Genomic DNA, 24,459 nt, shown 5'->3' on the forward strand with positions numbered 1-24,459 from the left:
TCTCAAAAACTGTTACCCAAGTGCACAACTCTATAAGGCTGTGTCCATTCAGCAAGAATTAGTCTTTGACTACAGTCACAGCTTTTAAGAACCAGAGCTTTTCATGAGATATCACAGCACCTAACGGGCTGGTATTGTCAAAGGTGATGGACTCAACAGTGTTCAGAAGTATATCTCCATGCAAAACAAAGTAGAGCACTAACATAACTTCATCACAAAGAATACATACCTCAGGGCACTTCAATAGCATATGCACAAAAGACTAGCTTGCTGTTTTGCATTCCCAGTACTTGTCTGAGGATGTCAGTACAACTATTTTGGATTTACTAAGTATCTGGTGTGCTAAACAGTCTCCACTATAAACACTTCAGGTGCAAAGTCCCACCCAATATCTGACTCCAACACCCACCCTAAATACGATGTCTTGATTTCCCTGAGTGTTCACTGTTTACATCAGAATCATGTGGTAGGCTTTATATTACCTTTGGAAATCGTATCTTTCCAGAGAGGCTGACTCATAAGACATGCCCTTAAGTTTCTTCATCACCACTGTGAGACAGCTCTTCAGCTGGAAATACTTCTTACTCTGAGCAGGATGAGATCCTTTTTCTTTGTAAAGATTTTGATTCAGTCTCGCTAAACGATGCCCCCCAAATGGCATTTTCTTCTATCACTCCATTTATACCAGCCAAAGGGAGGGCAGAACTACAGCATAGTGGGCCCCAGCAAACCAGAATGTGTATGTTCCGAAGACCGTCAGAAAGAAGCTAGTTTCAACAGCACCTTCAGTCAGCAGCCACCACTCTCCAGACACCCAGCTGGTCTTTTGTGTGTTTTTACCTATACTATACAGATTTCACGGGGGAGACCAGTGTTTCTCTAATTGGAGGTCCTGACCCAAAAGGGAGTTGCAGGGGGGTTGCAAGGTTATTTTAGGGGGGTCACAATAGTGCCACCCTTACTTCTGCACTGCCTACAGAGCTGTGTGGCCAGAGAGCGGCAGATGTTGTCTGGGCACCCAGCTGTGAAGGCAGTGCCCCGCCAGCAGCAGCGCAGAAGTAAGAGTGGCAATACCATACCATGTCATGTCACCCTTACCTCTGCATTGCTGCCTTCAGAGTTGGGTGGCTGGAGAGTGGCGGCTGCTGACTGAAGGCACAGCTCTGCAGGCAGCAGTGCACAATTAAGGGTGACAATCCCATACCCCATCCTTACTTGTCTTCAGAGCTGGGCTCCTGTTCAGCAGCTGCTGCTCTGCAGATGTCCAGCTCTGAAGGCAATGCCGCTGCCAGCAGCAGTGCAGAAGTAAGGGTAACAGTACTGCAATCCCCATAGCTTTGAGAGCCCCCCACAACACCTTTTTGGGTCAGGACCCCTACAATTACAACACCGTGAAATTCCAGATTTAAATAGCTAAAATCATGACATTTGTGATTTTTAAAATCCTATGATCTGGAGAAAGGGGTAAACAGTGAGGTGACAAAGTTTGCAGACGATACTAAACTGCTCAAGATAGTTAAGACCAAAGCAGACTGTGAAGAACTTCAAAAAGATCTCACAAAACTAAGTGACTGGGCAACAAAATGGCAAATGAAATTTAATGTGGATAAATGTAAAGTAATGCACATTGGAAAAAATAACCCCAACTATACATACAATATGATGGGGGCTAATTTAGCTACAACTGATCAGGAGAAAGATCTTGGAGTCATCATGGTTAGTTCTCTAAAGATGTCCACGCAGTGTGCAGTGGCAGTCAAAAAAGCAAACGGGATGTTAGGAATCATTAAAAAAGGGATAGAGAGTAAGATGGAGAATATCTTATTGCCCTTATATAAATCCATGGTACGCCCACATCTTGAATACTGTGTACAGATGTGGTCCCCTCATCTCAAAAAAGATATATTGGCATTAGAAAAGGTTCAGAAAAGGGTAACTAAAATTATTAGGGGTTTGGAACGGGTCCCATAAGAGGAGAGATTAAAGAGGCTAGGACTCCCTCAGGGAACGGATGGGTAGGATCCCCTGGGGGAATAACATGAAGGGGAAAGGAGTCCAGGAGAGCTGGCTGTATTTCAAGGAATCCCTGTTGAGGTTACAGGGACAAACCATCCCGATGAGTCGAAAGAATAGTAAATATGGCAGGCGACCAGCTTGGCTTAACGGTGAAATCCTAACAGATCTTAAACATAAAAAAGAAGCTTACAAGAAGTGGAAGGTTGGACATATGACCAGGGAAGAGTATAAAAATATTGCTCGGGCATGTAGGAATGAAAGCAGGAGGGCCAAATCGCACCTGGAGCTGCAGCTAGCAAGAGATGTCAAGAGTAACAAGAAGGGTTTCTTCAGGTATGTTGGCAATAAGAAGAAAGCCAAGGAAAGTGTGGGCCTCCTACTGAATGAGGGAGGCAACCTAGTGACAGAGGATGTGGAAAAAGCTAATGTGCTCAATGCTTTTTTTGCCTCTGTCTTCACTAACAAGGACAGCTCCCAGACTGCTGCACTGGGCATCACAACATGGGGAGTAGATGGCCAGCTCTCTGTGGAGAAAGAGGTGGTTAGGGACTATTTAGAAAAGCTGGACGTGCACAAGTCCATGGGGCCGGACGAGTTGCATCCGAGAGTGCTAAAGGAATTGGCGGCTGTGATTGCAGAGCCATTGGCCATTATCTTTGAAAACTCGTGGAGAACGGGGGAAGTCCCGGATGACTGGAAAAAGGCTAATGTAGCGCCAATCTTTAAAAAAGAGAAGGAGGAGGATCCTGGGAACTACAGGCCAGTCAGCCTCACCTCAGTCCCTGGAAAAATCATGGAGCAGGTCCTCAAGGAATCAATCCTGAAGCACTTACATGAGAGGAAAGTGATCAGGAACAGTCAGCATGGATTCACCAAGGGTAGGTCATGCCTGACTAATCTAATCACCTTCTATGATGAGATTACTGGTTCTGTGGATGAAGGGAAAGCAGTGGATGTATTGTTTCTTGACTTTAGCAAAGCTTTTGACACGGTCTCCCACAGTATTCTTGTCAGCAAGTTAAAGAAGTATGGGCTGGATGAATGCACTATAAGGTGGGTAGAAAGTTGGCTAGATTGTCGGGCTCAACGGGTAGTGATCAATGGCTCCATGTCTAGTTGGCAGCCGGTGTCAAGTGGAGTGCCCCAAGGGTCGGTCCTGGGGCCGGTTTTGTTCAATATCTTCATAAATGACCTGGAGGATGGTGTGGATTGCACTCTCAGCAAATTTGCGGATGATACTAAACTGGGAGGAGTGGTAGATACGCTGGAGGGCAGGGATAGGATACAGAGGGTCCTAGACAAATTGGAGGATTGGGCCAAAAGAAATCTGATGAGGTTCAATAAGGATAAGTGCAGGGTCCTGCACTTAGGACGGAAGAACCCAATGCACAACTACAGACTAGGGACCGAATGGCTAGGCAGCAGTTCTGTGGAAAAGGACCTAGGGGTGACAGTGGACAAGAAGCTGGATATGAGTCAGCAGTGTGCCCTTGTTGCCAAGAAGGCCAATGGCATTTTGGGATGTATAAGTAGGGGCATAGCGAGCAGATCGAGGGACGTGATCGTTCCCCTCTATTCGACATTGGTGAGGCCTCATCTGGAGTACTGTGTCCAGTTTTGGGCCCCACACTACAAGAAGCATGTGGATAAATTGGAGAGAGTCCAGTGAAGGGCAACAAAAATGATTAGGGGTCTGGAACACATGAGTTATGAGGAGAGGCTGAGGGAACTGGGATTGTTTAGTCTGCAGAAGAGAAGAATGAGGGGGGATTTGATAGCTGCTTTCAACTACCTGAGAGGCGGTTCCAGAGAGGATGGTTCTAGACTATTCTCAGTGGTAGAAGACGACAGGACAAGGAGTAATGGTCTCAAGTTGCAGTGGGGGAGGTTTAGGTTGGATATTAGGAAAAAGTTTTTCACTAGGAGGGTGGTGAAACACTGGAATGCGTTACCTAGGGAGGTGGTAGAATCTCCTTCCTTAGAAGTTTTTAAGGTCAGGCTTGACAAAGCCCTGGCTGGGATGATTTAATTGGGGATTAGTCCTGCTTTGAGCAGGGGGTTGGACTAGATGACCTCCTGAGGTCCCTTCCAACCCTGATATTCTATGATTCTATGACTTTTCATCTTGGAAAAGAGGAGACTAAGGGGGAATATGATAGAGGTATATAAAATCATGAGTGGTGTGGAAAAAATAATAAGGAAGTTATTTACTTGTTCCCATAATATAAGAACTAGGAGCCACCAAATGAAATTAATGGGTAGCACGTTTTAAACAAATAAAAGGAAGTTCTTCTTCACTCAGCGCACAGTCAACTTGTGGAACTCCTTGACTGAGGAGGTTGTGAAGGCTAGGACTATAACAGGTTTAAAAGAGAACTGGATAAATCCATGGAGGTTAAGTCCATTAATGGCTATTAGCCAGGATGGGTAAGGAATGGTGAACCTAGCCTCTGTTTGTCAGAGGGTGGAGATGGATGGCAGGAGAGAGATCACTTGATCATTACCTGTTAGGTTCACTCCCTCTGGGGCACCTGGCATTGGCCACTATCAGTAGACAGGATACTGGGCTGGATGGACCTTTGGTCTGACCCAGTATGGCCATTCTTATGTTCTTATGACTGTGAAATTGACCAAAATGGACCGTGAATTTGATAGGCCCCTATTTATTGCCTATGCACTGACTGAACCATTCAACCTTAGCAGGAATAGGATTCTAGTCCATAGGCACACCCGCAGTAAATTATCTAAAGAAGAATTGGTCTGGTAAAGATTATGGTTCCTCTACAAAGTAGCGAGCCTAATAAGTAAATCAGTTTGGGCATCATATTCATCCTTACAGATATTATTATTAGTATTACAAGTATTTAGGAGGCACCTGCCTCTTCTCATTTCCATTTCCTATCTTGAATTGTTATGCACTAACTCTCAGGACACTGACTAGGCCCCCAGATGCAGCTCCCCCAAACCCCTGTAACTCCTTGCCCAAAAACCTCATAAAAATACCTGCCACCCTTCCAATCCACACTGCTCTTCAGCTAGTGTAGGCATTGCAAGTCAGACATCATGCACTGAGGAGATCTGAAAATGTAGAAATCTTGTGGTTTTTATTCATTGTTAGGTTTGTGACGGAACTTTAAAAAAAGGGGTTACATTGAGAAGTGACTCTTCAAGAACAGTTTGAAAAAAGCAAGAGTGGTTGCCCTGTATATTTGTGACAAAAGGGAGCTTTAGATGTTAGCAGGAAGGCATGAAGATAAGCAGGAGATCAATGTAACAGAAGAGATGAAACAAGAGGCTTGGGTTGAGATGCAGATTTTGTACGCTGATACTGGGGCTCTTTCCTGACTCACGGCATATTTTGTGGATGATGACTGCTCTGCAGTGAGTGAGCTGATACATTTATAGGAGGTACCAGACCATACAGACTGTTGGCTGATTTTGTTTGACCACTAGCTAAAGACCATCTTTACAGGGCGATAAATTTTTGCCAGTAATTTGGGAAGTTGCTTAGAACAGATTTCACTGTTCTTATTCCCATCTCTCTTATGTCCTATGTGGATGTCACTGTGCATTGACTAGTCATTCAGCATTTCAGAATAAAGGGCTCTGGAGAACCTGCCAACACTATATCACACTAAACCAAAAGAGGTTTAACGTATTTATTTAACCCCTCTGAACTGTGGCATCTAATTTTTCAGTGACCCTTGCTTCCCCAGAGATCTGCACACACACCAGTCAGATGGCACTATCTGCATTTGCATGTTTATTATTTTCGTTCCTCTCAGCTCAGCTTCTGTTCAGAGGGGAGAGTGCAGCAAAGCGTATGTGTGTGTGCGGGGAGCCTCCTGTTCAGAGGGATGATTGCAGCACAGAGAAGGTGTGTGTCCATGTTTGGGGTGTCTCTTTCTCAGAGGGGAGGAGATTAAGGCACAGAGTGTGTTTAGTGGGGGAGTATTTGGTTAACAGAGAAGGTTACAGGACAGAACAGGCAAAAATAGTCTGATCTGGTTCCAGGATTTCTAATCCTGTCAGTAGAAAGCAATCTTGTAGAATTTCCTTAGATTGCATCATTGTGGCTGTGTCCCATGGCTGCTTTCAATCTCCAGCTGGGGAAGCCTCCCACCTGACAGAGGCCGAAGAGCAATGGCTTGCTCCTGCCCTTGGATTTGGTCTCGAAGGCGTTTGATTTCCAGCCGTTGCATTTCTATGATTCTTTCTGTTTCCTCCTCTACATTCAACCTCAGCACACTGGGACTGGGCAGCAGTTCACGGGAAGGAACTAGAGAAAACAGTAGCCAGAGTGTATAACAATGAGAGTTCCAGCTGTGACGTTGCACTCTATATAATTTTATGAAAATATGCTAATGAGTGTGAATATAATATAACTGGAATATGCTTCATGCAAAATGTCTCTTGTAAGGTATCATTACAAAACTTATAATCTACTGAGTGTGGTCATCCTATTTGTATAAACGTATCACTCTTGTATCTGAAACTAGAAATATGAAATATAACTCTGAGGGCCTATTGTAATTATGCAAAGTGTGGGCCATTAATGGTAGTTTGGAATCTTGATGGCTCCCATCAAACAGGACAATTGACTGCAGATGGCTCTGTTTTACTTGTAAGTCTTCCTGTATACGTGTGTGCTGGCAAATGGGTAATGAAGTCTTACAGTGACATGTGATCATGTCACCTGAACTGGAATCCATCTTTAACCTGGTGCTTTTCCACTGAGAAGGAGGGGTGGGAACCCAGAGGGACAAAGGATTCCCGCCTGATGCAAAGGATATATAAGTGGGTGGAACAGAACAAGGTGAGACAGTCATCATGAGGAATCCCCTAGGTACCACCTGAGCTGGAACAAGGGCTGTACCAGGGGAAAGGATTGTGCCCAGACTAGAAAGGTGTCCAGTCTGTGAAAGAAACTTATTGAAACATCTCTGAGGGTGAGATTTTATCTGTATTCAGTTTTATTACTGTATTAGGCTTAGATTTGTGTGTTTTATTTCATTTTGCTTGGTAATTCACTTTGTTCTGTCTGTTACTACTTGGAACCACTTTAAAGCCTACGTTCTGTATTTAATAAAATCACTTTTTACTTATTAATTAACCAAGAGTATGTATTAATACTTGGGGGGGCAAACAGCTGTGCATATGTCTCCATCAGTGTTATAGAGGGCGAATAATTTATGAGTTTCCCTGTATAAGCTTTATACAGGGTAAAACGGATTTATTTAGGGTTTGGACCCCATTGGGAGTTGAGCATCTGAATGTTAAAGGCAGGAACACTTCCTAAGTTGCTTTCTATTAAGCCTGCAGCTGTTAGGGGACGTGGTTCAGACCTGGGTCTGGTTTGCAGCAGGCTAGCGGGTCTGGCTCAAACCAGGCAGGGCACTGAAGTCCTAAGCTGACAGGGCAGGCAAGCAGGAGCAGAAGTAGTCTTGGCACATCAGGTGGCAACCCCCAGGGGGTTTCTGTGATCCAACCCGTCACACCAGCTAGCCAGGCACTATTTACTTTTGAAGAAAGAGCTAGGACATGCATCTCTTGGCACAAGGGAGAGAGATCTAAAGGAGAAGGCTCTGAAGTGCTTAATAAGTGAACTATAGTTGAATACCACTGTACATTGTATAGGCATCTTCCAGGCAACCAGAGAGTTTAATGACTAATACCAGCCAAAGGGAGAGAAACTCACATGCTGGCAAAGGGAGACAGGAGGCTTTAAGATGAAAGCTGATAATATGGAGAGATACAGGGAGAACTGTAATAATCACCTGTGTCTGGGATCCCTTGCTTCTTGTTTTTTCTGTTTAGTCCTAGTGCTGACTGGAGATCATGCACGTGGGTGCGGGTCACCTTCAGTTCCCTCCGCAATTCATTAATTTCCTTAATCAGGCTCACATTTTCCTGTAGCAACAATATGCTCAGATTTTCAATTGACATATTTGTATCACAGTATCACTGTGGGAGAAGGCACTAGGTACCTTCTGATTAGGAAGACCAGATGTCCCGATTTTATAGGGACAGTCCCAATAGTTGGGGCTTTGTCTTATATAGACATCTATACCCCCGCAACCCTCTGTCCCAATTTTTCACACTAGCTATCTGGTCACCCTACATCTGGGTCAACAGTCGGTAGCACCATACTCATGGAGGAAGGAATACTGGGTATCATATGGGTCAGAGCTGTAACTGAAACATAGGGATTGCTATACTGGATCAGACCTGAGAGTCATCTAATTTAGACGTCTTTCTCAGTGAGTAGGCGGTACCAGATGCTTCAGGGGAAGGCACAAAAACCCTTGCAATAGTCAGGTATGAGATAATTTGCCCCCCCATATTAGGGCTCATCCGGATCCCCAATAGTTAGAGATTGGTTTAGGTCCTGAAGCATGACATTTTTGTTATAAAAATAACTCTGGATATTCTTGTTCTTCACGTAAATGTCTGATCCCTTTTTAAATATTGCTAAGTTCTTGGTCTCAGCAACTTCCTGTGGCAATCAGTACCAGTCTAATTACACATTCTATGAAAATGTATTTCCTTTTATCAGTTTTGTAGTGGCCATCTTTTGTAGTTTCAATAAATGTCTTCTTATTGTCTTACAAAACAAGGAGAACTGTAGTTCTTGATCTACCTCCTCTAGATTGTTCATTACTTTATATACTGCTGTGTCTCCTGTTATTCCTCTCCTAAGATAATTCAAACCCCATCTTTTCAATCTCTTCTGGTATGAATTTTCTAGGCCCTTCATCATTCTTATCACTCTTCGCTGAACCCCCTCTAATTCTGCAATATTCTTTTTGAGATGGGGTGACAGTCCTGCACACAGCATACAGATTAGGCCACATCACTGGTTTATATAAAGGCATTATAATATTCTCTGTACTATTCACCACCGTATTCCTTATGCATCAACATGTGGAACTCTTTGCTAGAGGATGTTGTGAAGACTAAGACTATAATAGGGTTCTAAAAAGAACTAGATAAATTCATGGAGGATAGGTCCATCAATGGCTATTAGCCAAGATGGGCAGGGTTGGTGTCCCTAGCCTCAGTTTGCCAGAAGCTGGGAATGGGGAACAGGGGATGGATCACTTGATGGTTACCTGTTCTGTTCATTCCGTCTGGAGCACCTGGCATTAGCCACTGTTGGAAGACAGGATACTGAGCTAGATGGACCTTTGGTCTGACCCAGTATGACCATTCTTATGTTCTTATCCTAACATCTGTTTTGTTTTTTTGACCACGGCTATACATTGAGCAGAGGTCTCCATTGAGCCAACTACAGTGGTCCAGGTCCTTTTCTGGAGTTGATACAGTTAATTTAGAACCATGCCCCGTGTATGAAAAATTCATTTTTTCCCCTGCAATGTATATTATTTTGCATTTATGAACAATGAATGTCATTTGCCACTGTGTTGCCCACTCACCTATATTATTTAGGTCTCTCTAATGTTCCTCATAGTTCTCTCTGATCTTGACTAACTTAATTAGCATTGTAGAATCTGCAAATTTTGCTACCTCATTACTCACCTCCACCTTTCAAACTCATTAATACATACATTTAACACAGGACCTAGTACGGAAGCTTGAGACACCTGGTGTTAACCTTTTGCCATGATGAAAACTGATAGATTATTTCTATTCTTTTGTTTCCTTCTCTTGGCCAGTTTTTGATCAATGACAATACTGTAGCTCTTACCCTCCTGACTACTTAGTTTCTTTAGTAGCCTCTTGTAAGGCATTTTGTCAAAGTCTTTTTGAAAATGTAGATAAATGTCAGCCAGGTCTCCTTTATTCACTGCTCTATTGACACATTCAAAGGATTCAATAGCAATAGTACGTGCCTGATGCTAGACAAGGACAGTAAATTTGTCAAGAATGATGCAAAAAAGGAGAAATATTCAATAAATATTTCTATTCTGTATTCATAAAGAAGCAGGATGATGTATTCACATCTTACATTGATAATGGAATACCTTCTGTTCCATCTCTAACTAGGGAAGATGTTAAAAAGCAACTATTAAAGTTAAACATTTTTAAATCAGCAGGACTGGATAACTTGCACCCAAGAGTATTTAAAGAATTGGCAAAGGAGCTCTATCAACCATTAGTGTTGATTTTAAACAAAACTTAGAACATTAGCGAAGTTCCAGAGAGGGGTTAAAAAGCTACCACATGCCAATCTTTAAAAAAAAGAAAATGGCCCAAAGGTAACACTGGGCTGGTTAGCCTGACATGCATTCGAGGCAAAATCATGTAAAGCAGTGGTTCTCAAAGCCGGTCCACCGCTTGTTCAGGGAAAGCCCCTGGCGGGTCGGACTGGTTTGTTTACCTGCTGCATCCACAGGTTCGGCTGATCGTGGCTCCCACTGGCCGTGATTCGCCGCTCCAGGCCAATGGGGGCTGCGGGAAGCAGCGTGGGCCAAGGGACATGCTGGCCGCCCTTCCCGCAGCCCCCATTGGTCTGGAGCGGTGAACCGCGGCCAGTGGGAGCCGCAATTGGCCGAACCTGCAGATGTGGCAGGTAAACAAACCGGTCCGGCCTGCCAGGGGCTTTCCCTAAAGAAGCGGTGGACCGGCTTTGAGAACCACTGATGTAAAGGATGATCTGGGACACAATCAAGAAAGAATAAGGGTGGTGGCATAAACAGATCCAAGCAGTATGGCTGCATGGAGAACAGGTCACAGATTCATAGATTCCAAGGTCAGAAGGGAACACTGTGATAATCTAGTCTGACCTCCTCTATAGCACAGGCCAGAGAACTTCCCCAAAATAATTCCTAGAGCAGATCTTTTTGAAAAACATCAAATCTTGACCTAAAAATTGTCAGTAATGGAGAATCCACCATGATACTTGGTAAGTTGGTTCAGTGGTTAATTACCCTCGCCGTTAAAATTTACACTTATTTCCTGTCTGAATTTGGCTAGCTTCAATTTCAAACCATTGGATCATGTTATACCTTTCTCTGCTAGACTGAAGAGCCAGTGAGTAAATATTTGTTCCCATATAGCTATTCATAGATTGTAATCAAGTCAGCCCTTACCCTTCTATTTGAGTCTATCACTATAAAGCATGTTTTCTAATATTTTAATCATTCTCGTGGCTCTTCTCTGAACCCTCTCTAATTTATCAACATCCTTCTTGACTTGTGGACACCAAACTGGACACAGTATTCCACAGCAGGATCAGTTCCAAATACAGAGGTAAAATAACCTCTCTACTCCTACTCAAGATTCCCCTGTTTATGGATCCCAGGATAGCATTAGCTCTTTTGACCACAGCCTCACACTGGGAGCTCCTATTTATCTGATTATTCATCATGACCCCCAAATCTTTTTCAGAGTCACTGCTTCCCAGGACAGTTTCCCATCCTGTAAGTATGGCCGACATTCTTTGTTCCTAGACGTAAACAAACGTTTACATGTAACCATATTAAAACACTGTTTGCTTGTACCCAGTTAACCAAGTGATTCAGATTGCTCTGTAACAGTGACCTCTCCACTTCATTATTTACCAGTCCCCTAATTTTTGTGTCATCTGCAAACTTTATCAGTGATGATTTTGTTTTTTCTTCTAGGCCATTAATAGCACAGGGCCAAGAATGGGATCCCACTACAAACACATGCATATGATGATGATTCCCCATTTACAATTACATTTTGAGACCTATCAGTTAGCCAGCTTTTAATCCATTTAATATGTGCCATGTTAATTTTATATCATTCCAGTTTTTTTAATCAAAATGTCATGCAGTATCAAGTCAAACCAACGTGTTGTCAAGCAAATTTGATATTGTTTTTGATAAGATTACAAGTTTGATTGATAAAATCTAATAGTGTTTACATAATATACTTAGACTTCTGTAAGGCATTTGACTTTGTCCCAACATGACATACTGATGAACAAAGTAGCACTATATAAAAAGCAGTGTTGTTCAGATGAGATGAATTAAAAACTGGTTAATTGATAAATCTCAAAAAGTAATTATAAATGACTAACCATAATTGCTAGTGGGATCCTGCAGGAATCTGTCCTTGGAATAATGCTATTCAATATCTTTATCAATGATCTGGAAGAAAATATAAAAACATGGCTAGTAAAGTTTACAAATGACAATAAGATTGGCAGAGTGGCAATAATGATGGGGACAGGGCAAGTGTACAGAACAATCTGAATCAGTTGGCAAGGTGTGCTCACTTAAATATGTGTTTTAATACAGCCAAATGCAATGTCATATATCTAGGAACAAAGAATGCAGGTCATACTGTATCTTGAAAAGGAATTAGGAGTTAAATTGGACAAACAACTGAACAAGAGCTCCAAGTACAAAGCTGAAGTTAGACATATTCAGACTAAAAATACAGCACAATTTTTTAACCTTTGGAACAACTTATGTAGGGATGTGGGTGGCTTCCCCATCACTTGAAGACTTTAAATCAAGCCTCCCATCTTTCTAAAAGATCTGCTTTAACTCAACCAGAAGTTACTGCATGAGGCTCTGTGGCCTGTGTTATGCAGAAGGTCAGACTAGATGATCATAACAGTCCCTTCTGGCCTTAAAATCTATGAATTCTAATAGAATAATGAGACATTTTCCTTTGCAGAGATCAAGCTGGTTACACCCTATCATATCATGATCTTCCAGATGTTTTACTATTCTGTTTTTAATTATCATTTCAACCAATTTATCTGGTACAGAGGTAAGGCTTACTGAACTGGGATGCCATCTGGGTCAGCACCATCTTTCACTGTATATCTGTCAGGAGGGGCACAGGGTACTGTATGAAGTGATTTCTTCCTGTGCCAGAAGAAAACCTCTAGCTTTCTCCAGACAGGGGAAAAGGAAATAGCAACAGTGCCTGGAAAGATAAGAAAGCTGCCTTTCAGGAGAACTACTATAAAAGGGCTAAAAACAAAGGAGTTAATGGAATGGAGAAGGGCCACAAGGAAAGGGATTGGGGTATATGGAACCTGAGGAACCAGGTTGAAGTGATAGTGGGGAAAGTACTATTGGGGGGAAGAGTGAGGTTTGAGGAAGAAGATCAAGTGGCAGGGCTGCGCTAAGGAGGTAGTGTCTCTCAAGCTGCTGCTATGGGGCACTGGACACTCTAACTTAGGAGGACATGAGGAATTTGGTTCCATTGGCCCTAGGTTTATTTTGTTTTAGACAGCACAAAGATTCCTCATAAACAAGATTTTGCAACCAAGGGGCAAATTCACCAGCTGTTACTGAACATCCTGAGAAAATCTGGATGCAGAAAGCCGGCAAGTTCTCTTGAACACAGTGGCATGTATGGGATTGGAATCCTTGCTTATTTTTACAGTGATTTCTTTGTTGGCATATCTGGTTCCTAAATAAACACCATAGAGTTAGTATAGCTTGGTATTCAGGCTTGTGAAACTTTGCTACCATGGAAATCACAAATGCTGTTTGTTTTATTATAAATTGAAGGTTATTTACCTGTAACCAGAGCTCTTTGAGATGGACTCTGCATATTCACACTCCTGGGATGCTCTGACCAGTGCAGCTGGACAGTAGAACCTTAGCTAGCAGTGCCTGTTGGAGCACTCACGTACCTCCCTCACCGCTCCCCTCAGTGATTGTGAACAAAACTTAGCATTTGATCTAGACTCTAAGTCTAACGGATAGTGCTTAGTAAACATCTGAACTGAACTCCATGGAGCTGCTACGCAAATCTCCACTAGAGGAATGTGTTTAGTAAAAACCATTGAGAATGCCTTTGCTGTAGAAGAGTGTGCTCTAACTGCTTCAGGAAGTGGGACAGTCATTAGTGTATATACTTCTTTAATATAGAGTCTCACTCATTTAAATAGAGTTTGAACAGTAACAGCTCGGCCTTTGTTTCTTTCCTTATAAGAGATTACCCTACTGGGTGATTGTCTGAAATGATTAGTTCTGTCCAAATAGCATGCTAAAACCCTTCTGGCATCTAATATATGCAGTTTAGCCTCACCCATATAGGTATGAGGTTTGGCAAAAAACACCAATAAATTAATTGATTAATATAAAAATCAGATATCACCGTAAGCAAAAGCCTCAGGTGAGTATGCAATGTTACTTTGTCTTTATAAAGGACAGTAAAAAGGTGTCTCTGCCATTAACACATGAAACTTGCTTATTCATCTTGCTGAGGGCACTATCTATTAAACAAAGCTTTTATAATAGGTAAATGGAAAAATGTGCAATCCTGTATGAGTTCAAATGGGTATTGCATCCATTGTATAAAAACTAAATTAGAGCCAAAGAAGGTACAGGGTCTCTCACCAGTGGATACAGATTATTAAGACCTTTAAAGAATTTCTTAACTACAACATGAACAACTGATTTATTGTCTACAGGAACACAGTATGCTGAAGTTACAGACAGATGGACCTTAACAGAGGGCAGTGAGTGACCCTTCCTCTTGAAATATAATAAATATTCTAGGATATAGTTATTAGGTGCTATATAAGAATCTACATTACTGATATTAATCCATAATAAAGTTGTTTTCTATTTATGAGCATAACATTCGTACATTCTTGAATTAACCGAAACATTTTGCACTTCTAACGAAAAAGATGGCTTAAAAAGTCCCAGAGTCCTATTACCCAAGCACTGATGTGAAGAAACTGAGGAACTCAGTGATACGTCTTCCCTTGCTTTTGTGACAAGAAGTCCAGAGAAAAGCCTATATATGCCCCTGGACAGGTGATAAGTCCAGACACCACTGTTTTTTGGTCCAAGGTAGTACTATTAAGATCATTTGGGATCTCTTCTGTTAATTATTTTATCACTCTCTTGGAGAGAGGAAATTGTGGAAATACATACATGAGACCTTGATTCCAATTTATCAAAAAAGCATCCGATATTGACTCCTTGTCTCTCCCTGCCCTTCATCAAAACCTCTAACATTTTTTGTTGTGCTTGGATGCAAATAGTTTTCCACTGCATGCATCTGATGAAGTGAGCTGTAGCTCACAAAAGCTTGTGCTCAAATAAATTTGTTAGTCTCTAAGATGCCACAAGCACTCCTTTTCTTTTTGCAGATACAGACTAACACGGCTGCTACTCAGAAACCAGTTTTATTATGGATTACCCCACAGTTTGAAGATTTAAATCACCAAGAAATCCTCCAGGGACCAGTTGTGGATTGAGAGATTATCCTGCTCAAGTTATTTGTGAGGTGGTTGTTTTTCCAGACCATGTGAATTGTCACTGGGTGAATGTCCTGCTCTATACAGCATTCCTAAAGAGACACTGCTTTCCTGCACAACTGAGAGAAATAAGTCTCTCCCTGTTTGTTCAACTAGTACAATGAGTGCTGTCATATTGTCTGTTGCCACCCAAACCAGTCTGTGTCTGATCTAAATTAAGAACTATTTTAGAGGCCACTTTATGGTCCTCAGTTCTCCTATATTAATGTGCAATGTCCTTTCTGCTGGTGATCAGTGATCTCTTATCACCAAACTGTTGTCCAAATGAGCCCTCAGGCCTGGACAGGATGCAACTGAAGTGACTATTATTGAGGGCATAGGAGAGTTCAAGGATATACCCGCCCCCATCACCTGCCAGGGAATCACTAACTTCCAACACTTGTTCTCTATACTAGGTTTGTACTTGTGCACTAACTAATGTCGCAACACTCTCATTCAAAGACGAACATATAGTATTACAAAAAAAAAGAAAAGGAGTACTTGTGGCACCTTAGAGACTAACCAGTTTATTTGAGCATGAGCTTTCGTGAGCTACAGCTCACTTCATCGGATGCATAGCATATCGTGGAAACTGCAGAAGACATTATATACACACAGAGACCATGAAACAAAACTTCCTCCCACCTCACTCCCCCGCTGGCAACAGCTTATCTAAAGTGATCCTCAAGTAGAGCCATTTCCAGCACAAATCCAGGTTTTCTCACCCTTCCCCCCCCCCCCCCCCCCCACACACACACACATACAAACTCACTCTCCTGCTGGCAACAGCCCATCCCCCTTTGAAACCCCTCTTTATAATGCGCATGATAATCAAGGTGGGTCACCTCCAGCACTAATCCAGGTTTTCTCACCCCCCCCCCCCACACCCCCCTTTTCCAAAAACCACACACACAAACTCATTCTCATTCAATCCAATTACTTGGATTATTGCTGTGCACATTGTAAGATGAGCTGTTGCCAGCAGGAGAATGAGTTTGTGTGTGTGGTTTTTGGAAAAGGGGGGTGTGTGGGGGGGGTGAGAAAACCTGGATTAGTGCTGGAGGTGACCCACCTTGATTATCATGCGCATTATAAAGAGGGGTTTCAAAGGGGGATGGGCTGTTGCCAGCAGGAGAGTGAGTTTGTATGTGTGTGTGTGGGGGGGGGGGGAAGGGTGAGAAAACCTGGATTTGTGCTGGAAATGGCTCTACTTGAGGATCACTTTAGATAAGCTGTTGCCAGCGGGGGAGTGAGGTGGGAGGAAGTTTTGTTTCATGGTCTCTGTGTGTATATAATGTCTTCTGCAGTTTCCACGATATGCTATGCATCCGATGAAGTGAGCTGTAGCTCATGAAAGCTCATGCTCAAATAAACTGGTTAGTCTCTAAGGTGCCACAAGTACTCCTTTTCTTTTTACGAATACAGACTAACACGGCTGTTACTCTGGAATATAGTATTACAGAGGTGGTTGATGTAAGAGCCCTTAGAAGACCATATGTTCTGGAGAATGATGGAGGAGAAGTACAGACAACCTTATTTTCATAAAGCTTTCCTGTGGCAGAAAGACTGTGCTGATAACTCAGTCCGATTTGGCCCCTGTGAAAGGAATCCACTGTGTGGGTTCCAGAAGTGACTTTCTCCGTGGTATTCATACCCCAGATTGGCAAAAACTATCAGCCTTATGTCCAACAACACCTAATATAAGAATGGCCATAGTGGGTCAAACCAAAGGTCCATCTAGCCCAGTACCCCATCTTCCAACAGTGGCCAATGCCGGGTGCTTCAGAGGGAATGAACAGAACAGGTAATCATCAAGCGATCCATCCCCTGTTGCCCATTCCCAGCTTCTGACAAACAGAGTCTAGGGACCCCATTTCTGCCCACCCTGGCTAATAACCATTGATAGAGCTATCCTCCATGAATTTATCTAATTCTTTTTTGAACCCTGTTATAGTCTTGGCCTTCACAACATTCTCTGGCAAAGAGTTCCATAGGTTGACTGTGCATTGTGTGAAGAAATACTTCCTTTTGTTTGCTTTAAACTTGCTGTCTATTAATTTCATTTGGTGACCCCTAGTTCTTGTGTCATGAGAAGGAGTCAATAACACTTCCTTCCTTCCTTTCTCCATACCAGTCATGATTTTATAGACCTCTATCATATCCTACCTTAGTCGTCTCTTTTCCAAGCTTAAAAGTCCCAGTCCTATTAATCTCTCCTCATATGGAAGCTGTTCCATACCCCTAATCATATTTGCTGCCCTTTTATGAACCTTCTCCAATTCCAATATATGTTTTCTGAGATGGGGCAATGAAATCTGCATGCAGTATTCAGGGTGTGGGTGTACCATGGATTGACATAGAGGCAATATGATATTTTCTGTCTCATTATCTATCCCTTTCTTAATGATTCCAAAAGATTCTGTTCACTTTTTTGACTGCCGCTGCACCTTGAGTGGATGTTTTCAGAGAACTATCCACAATGACTTCAAGATCTCTTTCTTGAGTGATAACATAGACTCATAGATATTAAGGTCAGAAGGGACCACTATGATCATCTAGTCTGACCTCCTGCACAATGCAGGCCACAGAATCTCACCCACCCACTCCTGCAATAAACCTCTCACCTACGTCTGAGCTGCAGAAGTCCTCAAATCATGGTTTAAAGACTTCCAGGTGCAGAGAATCCTCCAGCAAGTGACCCGTGCCCCATGCTACAGAGGAAGGCGAAAACCCCCCAGGGCCTCTTTCAATCTGCCCTGGAGGAAAATTCCTTCCCAACCCCAAATATGGCGACCAGCTGAACCCTGAGCATGTGGGCAAGATTCACCAGCCAGATACCCAGGAAAGAATTCTCTGTAGTAACTCAGATCCCACCCCATCTAACATCCCATCACAGGCATTGGGCCTATTTACCATGAATAGTTAAAGATCAATTAATTGCCAAAATCATGTTATCCCATCATACCATCTCCTCCATAAACTTATCGAGTTTAATCTTGAAGCCAGATAGGTCTTTTGCCCCCACTGCTTCCCTTGGAAGGCTATTCCAGAACTTCACTCCTCTGATGGTTAGAAACCTTCATCTAATTTCAAGTCTAAACTTCCCGATGGCCAGTTTATATCCATTTGTTCTTGTATCCACATTGGTACTGAGCTTAAATAATTCCTCTCCCTCTCCGGTATTTATCCCTCTGATATATTTATAGAGAGCAATCATATCTCCCCTCAACCTTCTTTTGGTTAGGCTAAACAAGCCAAGCTCCTTGAGTCTCCTTTCATAAGACACGTTTTCCATTCCTCAGATCATCCTAGAAGCCCTTCTCTGAACCTGTTCCAGATTGAATTCATCCTTCTTAAACATGGGAGACCAGAACTGCACACAGTATTCCAGATGAGGTCTCACCAGTGCCTTGTATAACAGTACTAACACCTTCTTATCCCTACTGGAAATACCTCGCCTGATGCATCCAAAGACCGCATTAGCTTTTTTCATTGTCATATCACATTGGCAGCTCATAGTCATCCTGTGGTCAACCAATACTCCAAGGCCCTTCTCCTCCTCCATTACTTCTAATTGATGCATCCCCAGTTTGTAACTAAAATTCTTGTTATTAATCCCTAAATGCATGACCTTACACTTCTCACTATTAAATTTCTTCCTATTACTATTACTCCAGTTTACAAGGTCATCCAGATCCTCCTATATGATAGCCTGGTCCTTCTCTAAATTGGCAATACCTCCCAGCTTTGTAACATCTGCAAACTTTATTAGCGCAAACTCACTTTTTGTGCCGAGATCAGTAATAAAAAGATTAAATAAGATTGGTCCCAAAACTGATCCCTGAGGAACTCCACTGGTAACCTCCCTCCAGCCTGACAGTTCACCTTTCAGTATGACCCGCTGTAGTCTCCCCTTTAACCAATTCCTTATCCGCCTTTCAATTTTCATATTGATCCCCACCTTTTCCAATTTAACTAATAATTCCCCATGTGGCACGGTATCAAACGCCTTACTGAAATCTAGGTAAATTAGATCCACTGCGTTTCCTTTGTCTAAAAATCTGTTACTTTCTCAAAGAAGGAGATCAGGTTGGTTTGGCACGATCTACCTTTTGTAAAACCATGTTGTATTTTGTCCCATTTACCATTGACCTCAATGTCCTTAACTACTTTCTCCTTCAAAATTTTTTCCAAGACCTTGCATACTTCTGATGTCAAACTAACAGGCCTGTAGTTACCTGGATCACTTTTTTTCCCTTTCTTAAAAATAGGAACTATGTTAGCAATTCTCCAGTCATACGGTACAACCCCCGAGTTTACAGATTCATTAAAAATTCTTGCTAATGATCTTGCAATTTCATGTGCCAATTCCTTTAATATTCGTGGATGAAGATTATCTGGGCCCCCCAATTTAGTCCCATTAAGCTGTTCGAGTTTCGCTTCTACCTCAGATATGGTAATATCTACCTCCATATCCTCACTCCCATTTATCATGTTACCATTTTCCCTAAGATCCTCATTAGCCTCATTAAAGACTGAGGCAAAGTATTTGTTTAGATATTGGGCCATGCCTAGATTATCCTTAACCTCTACTCCATCCTCAGTGTTTAGCAGTCCCACTTCTTCTTTCTTTGTTTTCTTCTTATTTAGACGGCTGTAGAACCTTTTACTATTGCTTTTAATTCCCTCTGCAAGGTCCAACTCTACTTGACTTTTAGCCTTTCTCACTTTATCCCTACATGTTGTGACCTCAAAAAGGTAGCTTTCCTTGCTGATCCCTCCCATCTTCCACTCGCTGTAATCTTTCTGCTTTTTCTTAATCACCTCTCTGAGATGCTTGCTCATCCAGCTTGGTCTACAACTCCTGCCTATGAATTTTTTCCCCTTTCTTGGGGTGCAGGTTTCCGACAGCTTCTGCAGCTTTGACTTGAAGTAATCCCAGGCCTCCTCTGCCTTTAGATCCATAAATTCTTCAGTCCAATCCACTTCCATAACTAATTTCCTTAATTTTTGAAAGTCAGCCCTTTTGAAATCAAAAACCCTAGTCACAGATTTATTTTGTTTATCCTTCCTTTCAGTTTGAACTGAATTAGCTCATGATCACTTGAACCAAGGTTGTCCCATACAACCATTTCTTCTATGAGGTCCTCACTACTCACCAAAACCAAATCTAAAATGGCATCCCCTTTTGTCGGTTCAGGAACTACTTGATGAAGGAATCCATCAGCTATCGCATCTAGGAAAATCTGAGCCCTATTATTATTACTAGCACTTGTCCTCCAGTCTATATCTGGGAAGTTAAAGTCTCCCATGATCAAGCAGTTTCCATTAGCATTTACTTCATTAAAAACATTAAAGAGGGCTCTATCCATATCAGAATTAGTAAGATCCTTTTGTAACTCTTCGCAGTCTGCTTTGAACTTAACTATCTTGAGTAGTTTTGCATCATCTGCAAATTTTCCCACCTCACCGTTTACCCCTTTTTCCACATTGTTTATGAATATGTTGAATAGTACTTGTCCCAGTACAGACCCCTGGGGACACCACTATTTACTTCTCTCCATTTTGAAAACTGAGCATTTATTCCTACCTTTGTTTCCTATCTTTTAACCAGTTACGGATCTATGAGAGGACCTTCCCTCTTATCCCATGATAGCTTACTTTGCTTAAGAGCCTTTGGTGAGGGACCTTGTTAAAGGCTTTCTGAAAATCTAAGTAGACTATATCCACTGGATCCCCGATGTCCACATGCTTATTGACCCACCTCAAAGAATTCTAGTAGATCGGTGAGGCATGATTTCCCTTTACAAAAACCATCTTGGCTATTCCCCCACAAATCATATCCATCTATGTGTCTGACCATTTTGTTCTTTACTATAGTTTCAACGAGTTTGCCTGCCACTGAAGTCAGGCTTACAGGCTGTAATAGCTGGGATCACCTTTGGAGCCCTTTTTAAAAACTGGCATCACATTAGCTATCTTCCAGTCATTTGGTACAGAAGCTGATTTAAATGATGGGTTACAGACAACATTTAGTAGTTCTGCAATTTCACATTTGAGTTCCTTCAGAACTCTTGGGTGAATAACATCTGGTCATGGTGACTTATTACTGTTTAGTTTATCAATTTGTTCCAAAACTTCCTCTAATGACATCTCAATCTGGGACAGTTTCTCAGATTTGTCACCTAAAAAGAATGGCTTAGGTTTCGGAGTCTCCCTCACATCCTCAGCTGTGAAGACTGATGCAAAGAATTCATTTAATTTTTCTGCAATGGCCTTTAGCATCTTGATCGTCCAGTGGCCCCCAGTGGTTGTTTAGCAGGCTTCCTGCTTCTGAGGTAGTTAAAAACAATTTTGCTACTACTTTTTGAGTCTTTGGCTAGCTGTTCCTCAAATTCTTTTTTGGCCTTTCTAATTATATTTTTATGTTTCATTTGCCAGAGTTTATGCTCCTTTCTGTTCTCCACACTAGGATTTAACTTCCACTTTTTAAAGAATGCCTTTTTGCCTTTCACTGATTCCTTTACTTTGTTGTTTACGCACAGCGGCACTTTTTTGGTTCTCTATGTTTTTTAATTTGGGGTATACATCTAAGTTGAGCCTGTATTATGATGTCTTTAAAAAGTTTCCATGCACCTTGCAGAGATTTCACTTTTGGCACTGTACTTTTTAATTTCTGTTTAACTAAGTTTCTCATTTTTGTGTTGTCCCCCTTTCTGAAATTAATTGCTACAGTGTTGGGCTGCTGTGGTGTTTTCCCTGCCACAAGGGATGTTACATTTAATTATATTATGGTCATTATTACCAAGCGGTCCAGATATATTCACCTATTGGACCAGATCCTGCACTCCAGTTAGGACTAAATCAAGAATTGCCTCTCTTCTTGTGGGTTCCAGGACTAACTGCTCCAAGAAGCAGTCATTTAAGGTCGCAAGAAACTTTATCTCTGCATCCCGTTCTGAGGTGACATGTACCCAGTCAATAGGGGGATAGTTGAAATCCCCCATTATTATTATTATTATTATTATTATTGAGTTTTTTATTTTTATAGCCTCTCTAATCTCCCTGAGCATTTCACAGTCACTACCACCATTCTGGTCAGGTGGTCAGTAATAGATCTCTACTCTTATTATTAGAGCATGGAATTACTATCCATAGAGATTCTATGGTACAGTTTGGTTCATTTAAGATTTTTACTTCATTTGATTCTACGCTTTCTTTCACATATAGTGCCACTCCCCCACAAGCACGACCTGTTCTGTCCTTCTGATATATTTTATACCCTGGTATTACTATGTTCCATTGATTATCCTCATTCCACCAAGTTTTTGTGATGCCTATTATATTAATATCCACAGGCACTCTAGTTCACCCATCTTGTTATTTAGACTTCTAGCATTTGTATATAAGCACTTTAAAAACTTGTCACTTTTTAGCTGTCTGCCATTACATGATGTAATTGAATGGGACTCTTTTTCATTTGACTGTTTCTCATCAGATCCTACCAGTATTTTATCATCTTCCATCCTCTCCTCCTTATTAGGACATAGAGAATCTCCATTAATAGATCCTCCACTAAGGGATGTCTCTGTCCAAACCACATGGTCCTCCACACCTCTCGGCTTTCCCCCAGCCCTTAGTTTAAAAACTGCTTTACGACCTTTTTAATTTTACGTGCCAGCAATCTAGTTCCATTTTGGTTTAGGTGGAGCCCATCCTTCCTGTATAGACTCCCCCTTTCCCAAAAGTTTCCCCAGATCCTAATAAATCTAAACTCCTCCTCCCTACACCATTGTCTCATCCACGCATTGAGACCCTGAAGTTCTGCCTGTCTAACTGGCCCTGTACGTGGAACTGGAAGCATTTCAGAGAATTCTACCATGGAGGTCCTGGACATCAATCTCTTACCTAGAAGCCTAAATTTGGCCTCCAGGACCTCTCTCCTATCCTTCCCTATGTCACTGGTTCCTACATGTACCACGACCACCGGTTCCTCCCCAGAACTACACATAAGTCTATCTAGAGGTCTCAAGAGATCCGTAACCTTTGCACCAGGTAGGCAAGTCACCATGCGTTCTCCTGTCATCGCAAACTCAGCTATCTATGTTTCTAATGATCAAATCGCCCATTACTAATAACTGTCTCTTCCTAATAACTGGAATTCCCTCTCCCGGAGTGCAAGAGGATACCACGACATCATCTGGAAGGAGGGTCCCAACTATGGGATCGTTTCCCTCTGCTCCTGTTGGATGTTCTCCTTCCCTGAGCCTTTCATCCTCCCTAACAGTGCAGGGGCTGTCTGACCAGAGGTGGGACAAATCTACAGTGTCCCAGAAAGCCTCATCAACATACCTTTCTGCCTCCCTTAGCTCCTCCAGTTCTGCCACCCTGGCCTCCAAAGCCCGTACACGGTCTCTGAGGGCCAGGAGCTCCTTGCACCGAATGCACACACATACACCACCCATAGGGCAGGTAATCATACATGCTGCACTGGGTGCAATAAACTGGATAGCTCCCACTCTGTTGCTGGACTTCTGCCTGCAATCTCTTTTTACTCCTGCAGCTTGTTCCTTTGTTGATGTTTTGTTTTTATCAGAGGGTGTTTTTGGCTTTAAGTTTCAAGAATGTTAAGTGTATCTAGCCCCCCTTCACACTTCCCCTCTAAACACGCACACTACAGACAACACTTACCCCAAGGGTCATGTAATCATTCCTCCTTCACTGGAGAACTCCCTTGAAAAACTCCTGTGTTAGCCGCTCCTGTTCACTAGCTCCTCTGGTCGCTTAGGAGTGGGCTTTTTAAAGCCCTGGTCTTCCTGAGTAGTCCCACCCCCTGGCTAAGGGTTGATGGGTGCTAAAGGGCTTAGGGATCAAAACCTCATTAAGAAGCTCTCAGCCTTGCCTAGCAGGCCACTAGGCTTGGCACACGGTTCCCCAAACAAACAGACCACATGGTATATTTCAGTCAAACAGCAAGCACACCACAAACAGCAATAATGACACTGTGTCCTGGCATATCTTGCAGATAATAGATGACTTCAGGGAAGTTGTAAGTGTACAGAAGAATGTCTAAGTGATCTTCTTGGAGATCCTTCCTGTCCCACAAATAAAGGAAGACAGAAGGCAGAAAATTCTGGAATATCTGACTAGTAAGTGGTGTAGGGCATAGGGTTTTGGTTTTGTGGAGCACTGGTCCACTTTCTAAAGGGAGAGGGAGCTGTATAATTTGGATGGCC

At 42.3% G+C, this 24,459-nt stretch overlaps 1 protein-coding gene across 2 annotated transcripts in view; it reads right to left on the reverse strand.

Moving 5' to 3' along the window:
* Positions 1-5,097: 5,097 nt before the first annotated feature.
* Positions 5,098-24,459, reverse strand: part of CFAP57 (cilia and flagella associated protein 57) — a 127,059-nt gene continuing 107,697 nt past the window's right edge. For both annotated transcript variants that reach the window (XM_037908028.2, XM_043521515.1), the window contains 2 exons: positions 7,794-7,926; positions 5,098-6,295 (listed from right to left, as the gene is read on the reverse strand). In XM_037908028.2, the coding sequence (XP_037763956.1) occupies positions 6,084-6,295; positions 7,794-7,926 (345 nt within the window). In that variant the 3' untranslated portion in view covers positions 5,098-6,083. The remainder of the gene's footprint in view (positions 6,296-7,793; positions 7,927-24,459) is intronic.

This window comes from Chelonia mydas, chromosome 8 (genome assembly GCF_015237465.2).
Source record: "Chelonia mydas isolate rCheMyd1 chromosome 8, rCheMyd1.pri.v2, whole genome shotgun sequence".
NCBI lineage: Eukaryota > Metazoa > Chordata > Testudines > Cheloniidae > Chelonia > Chelonia mydas.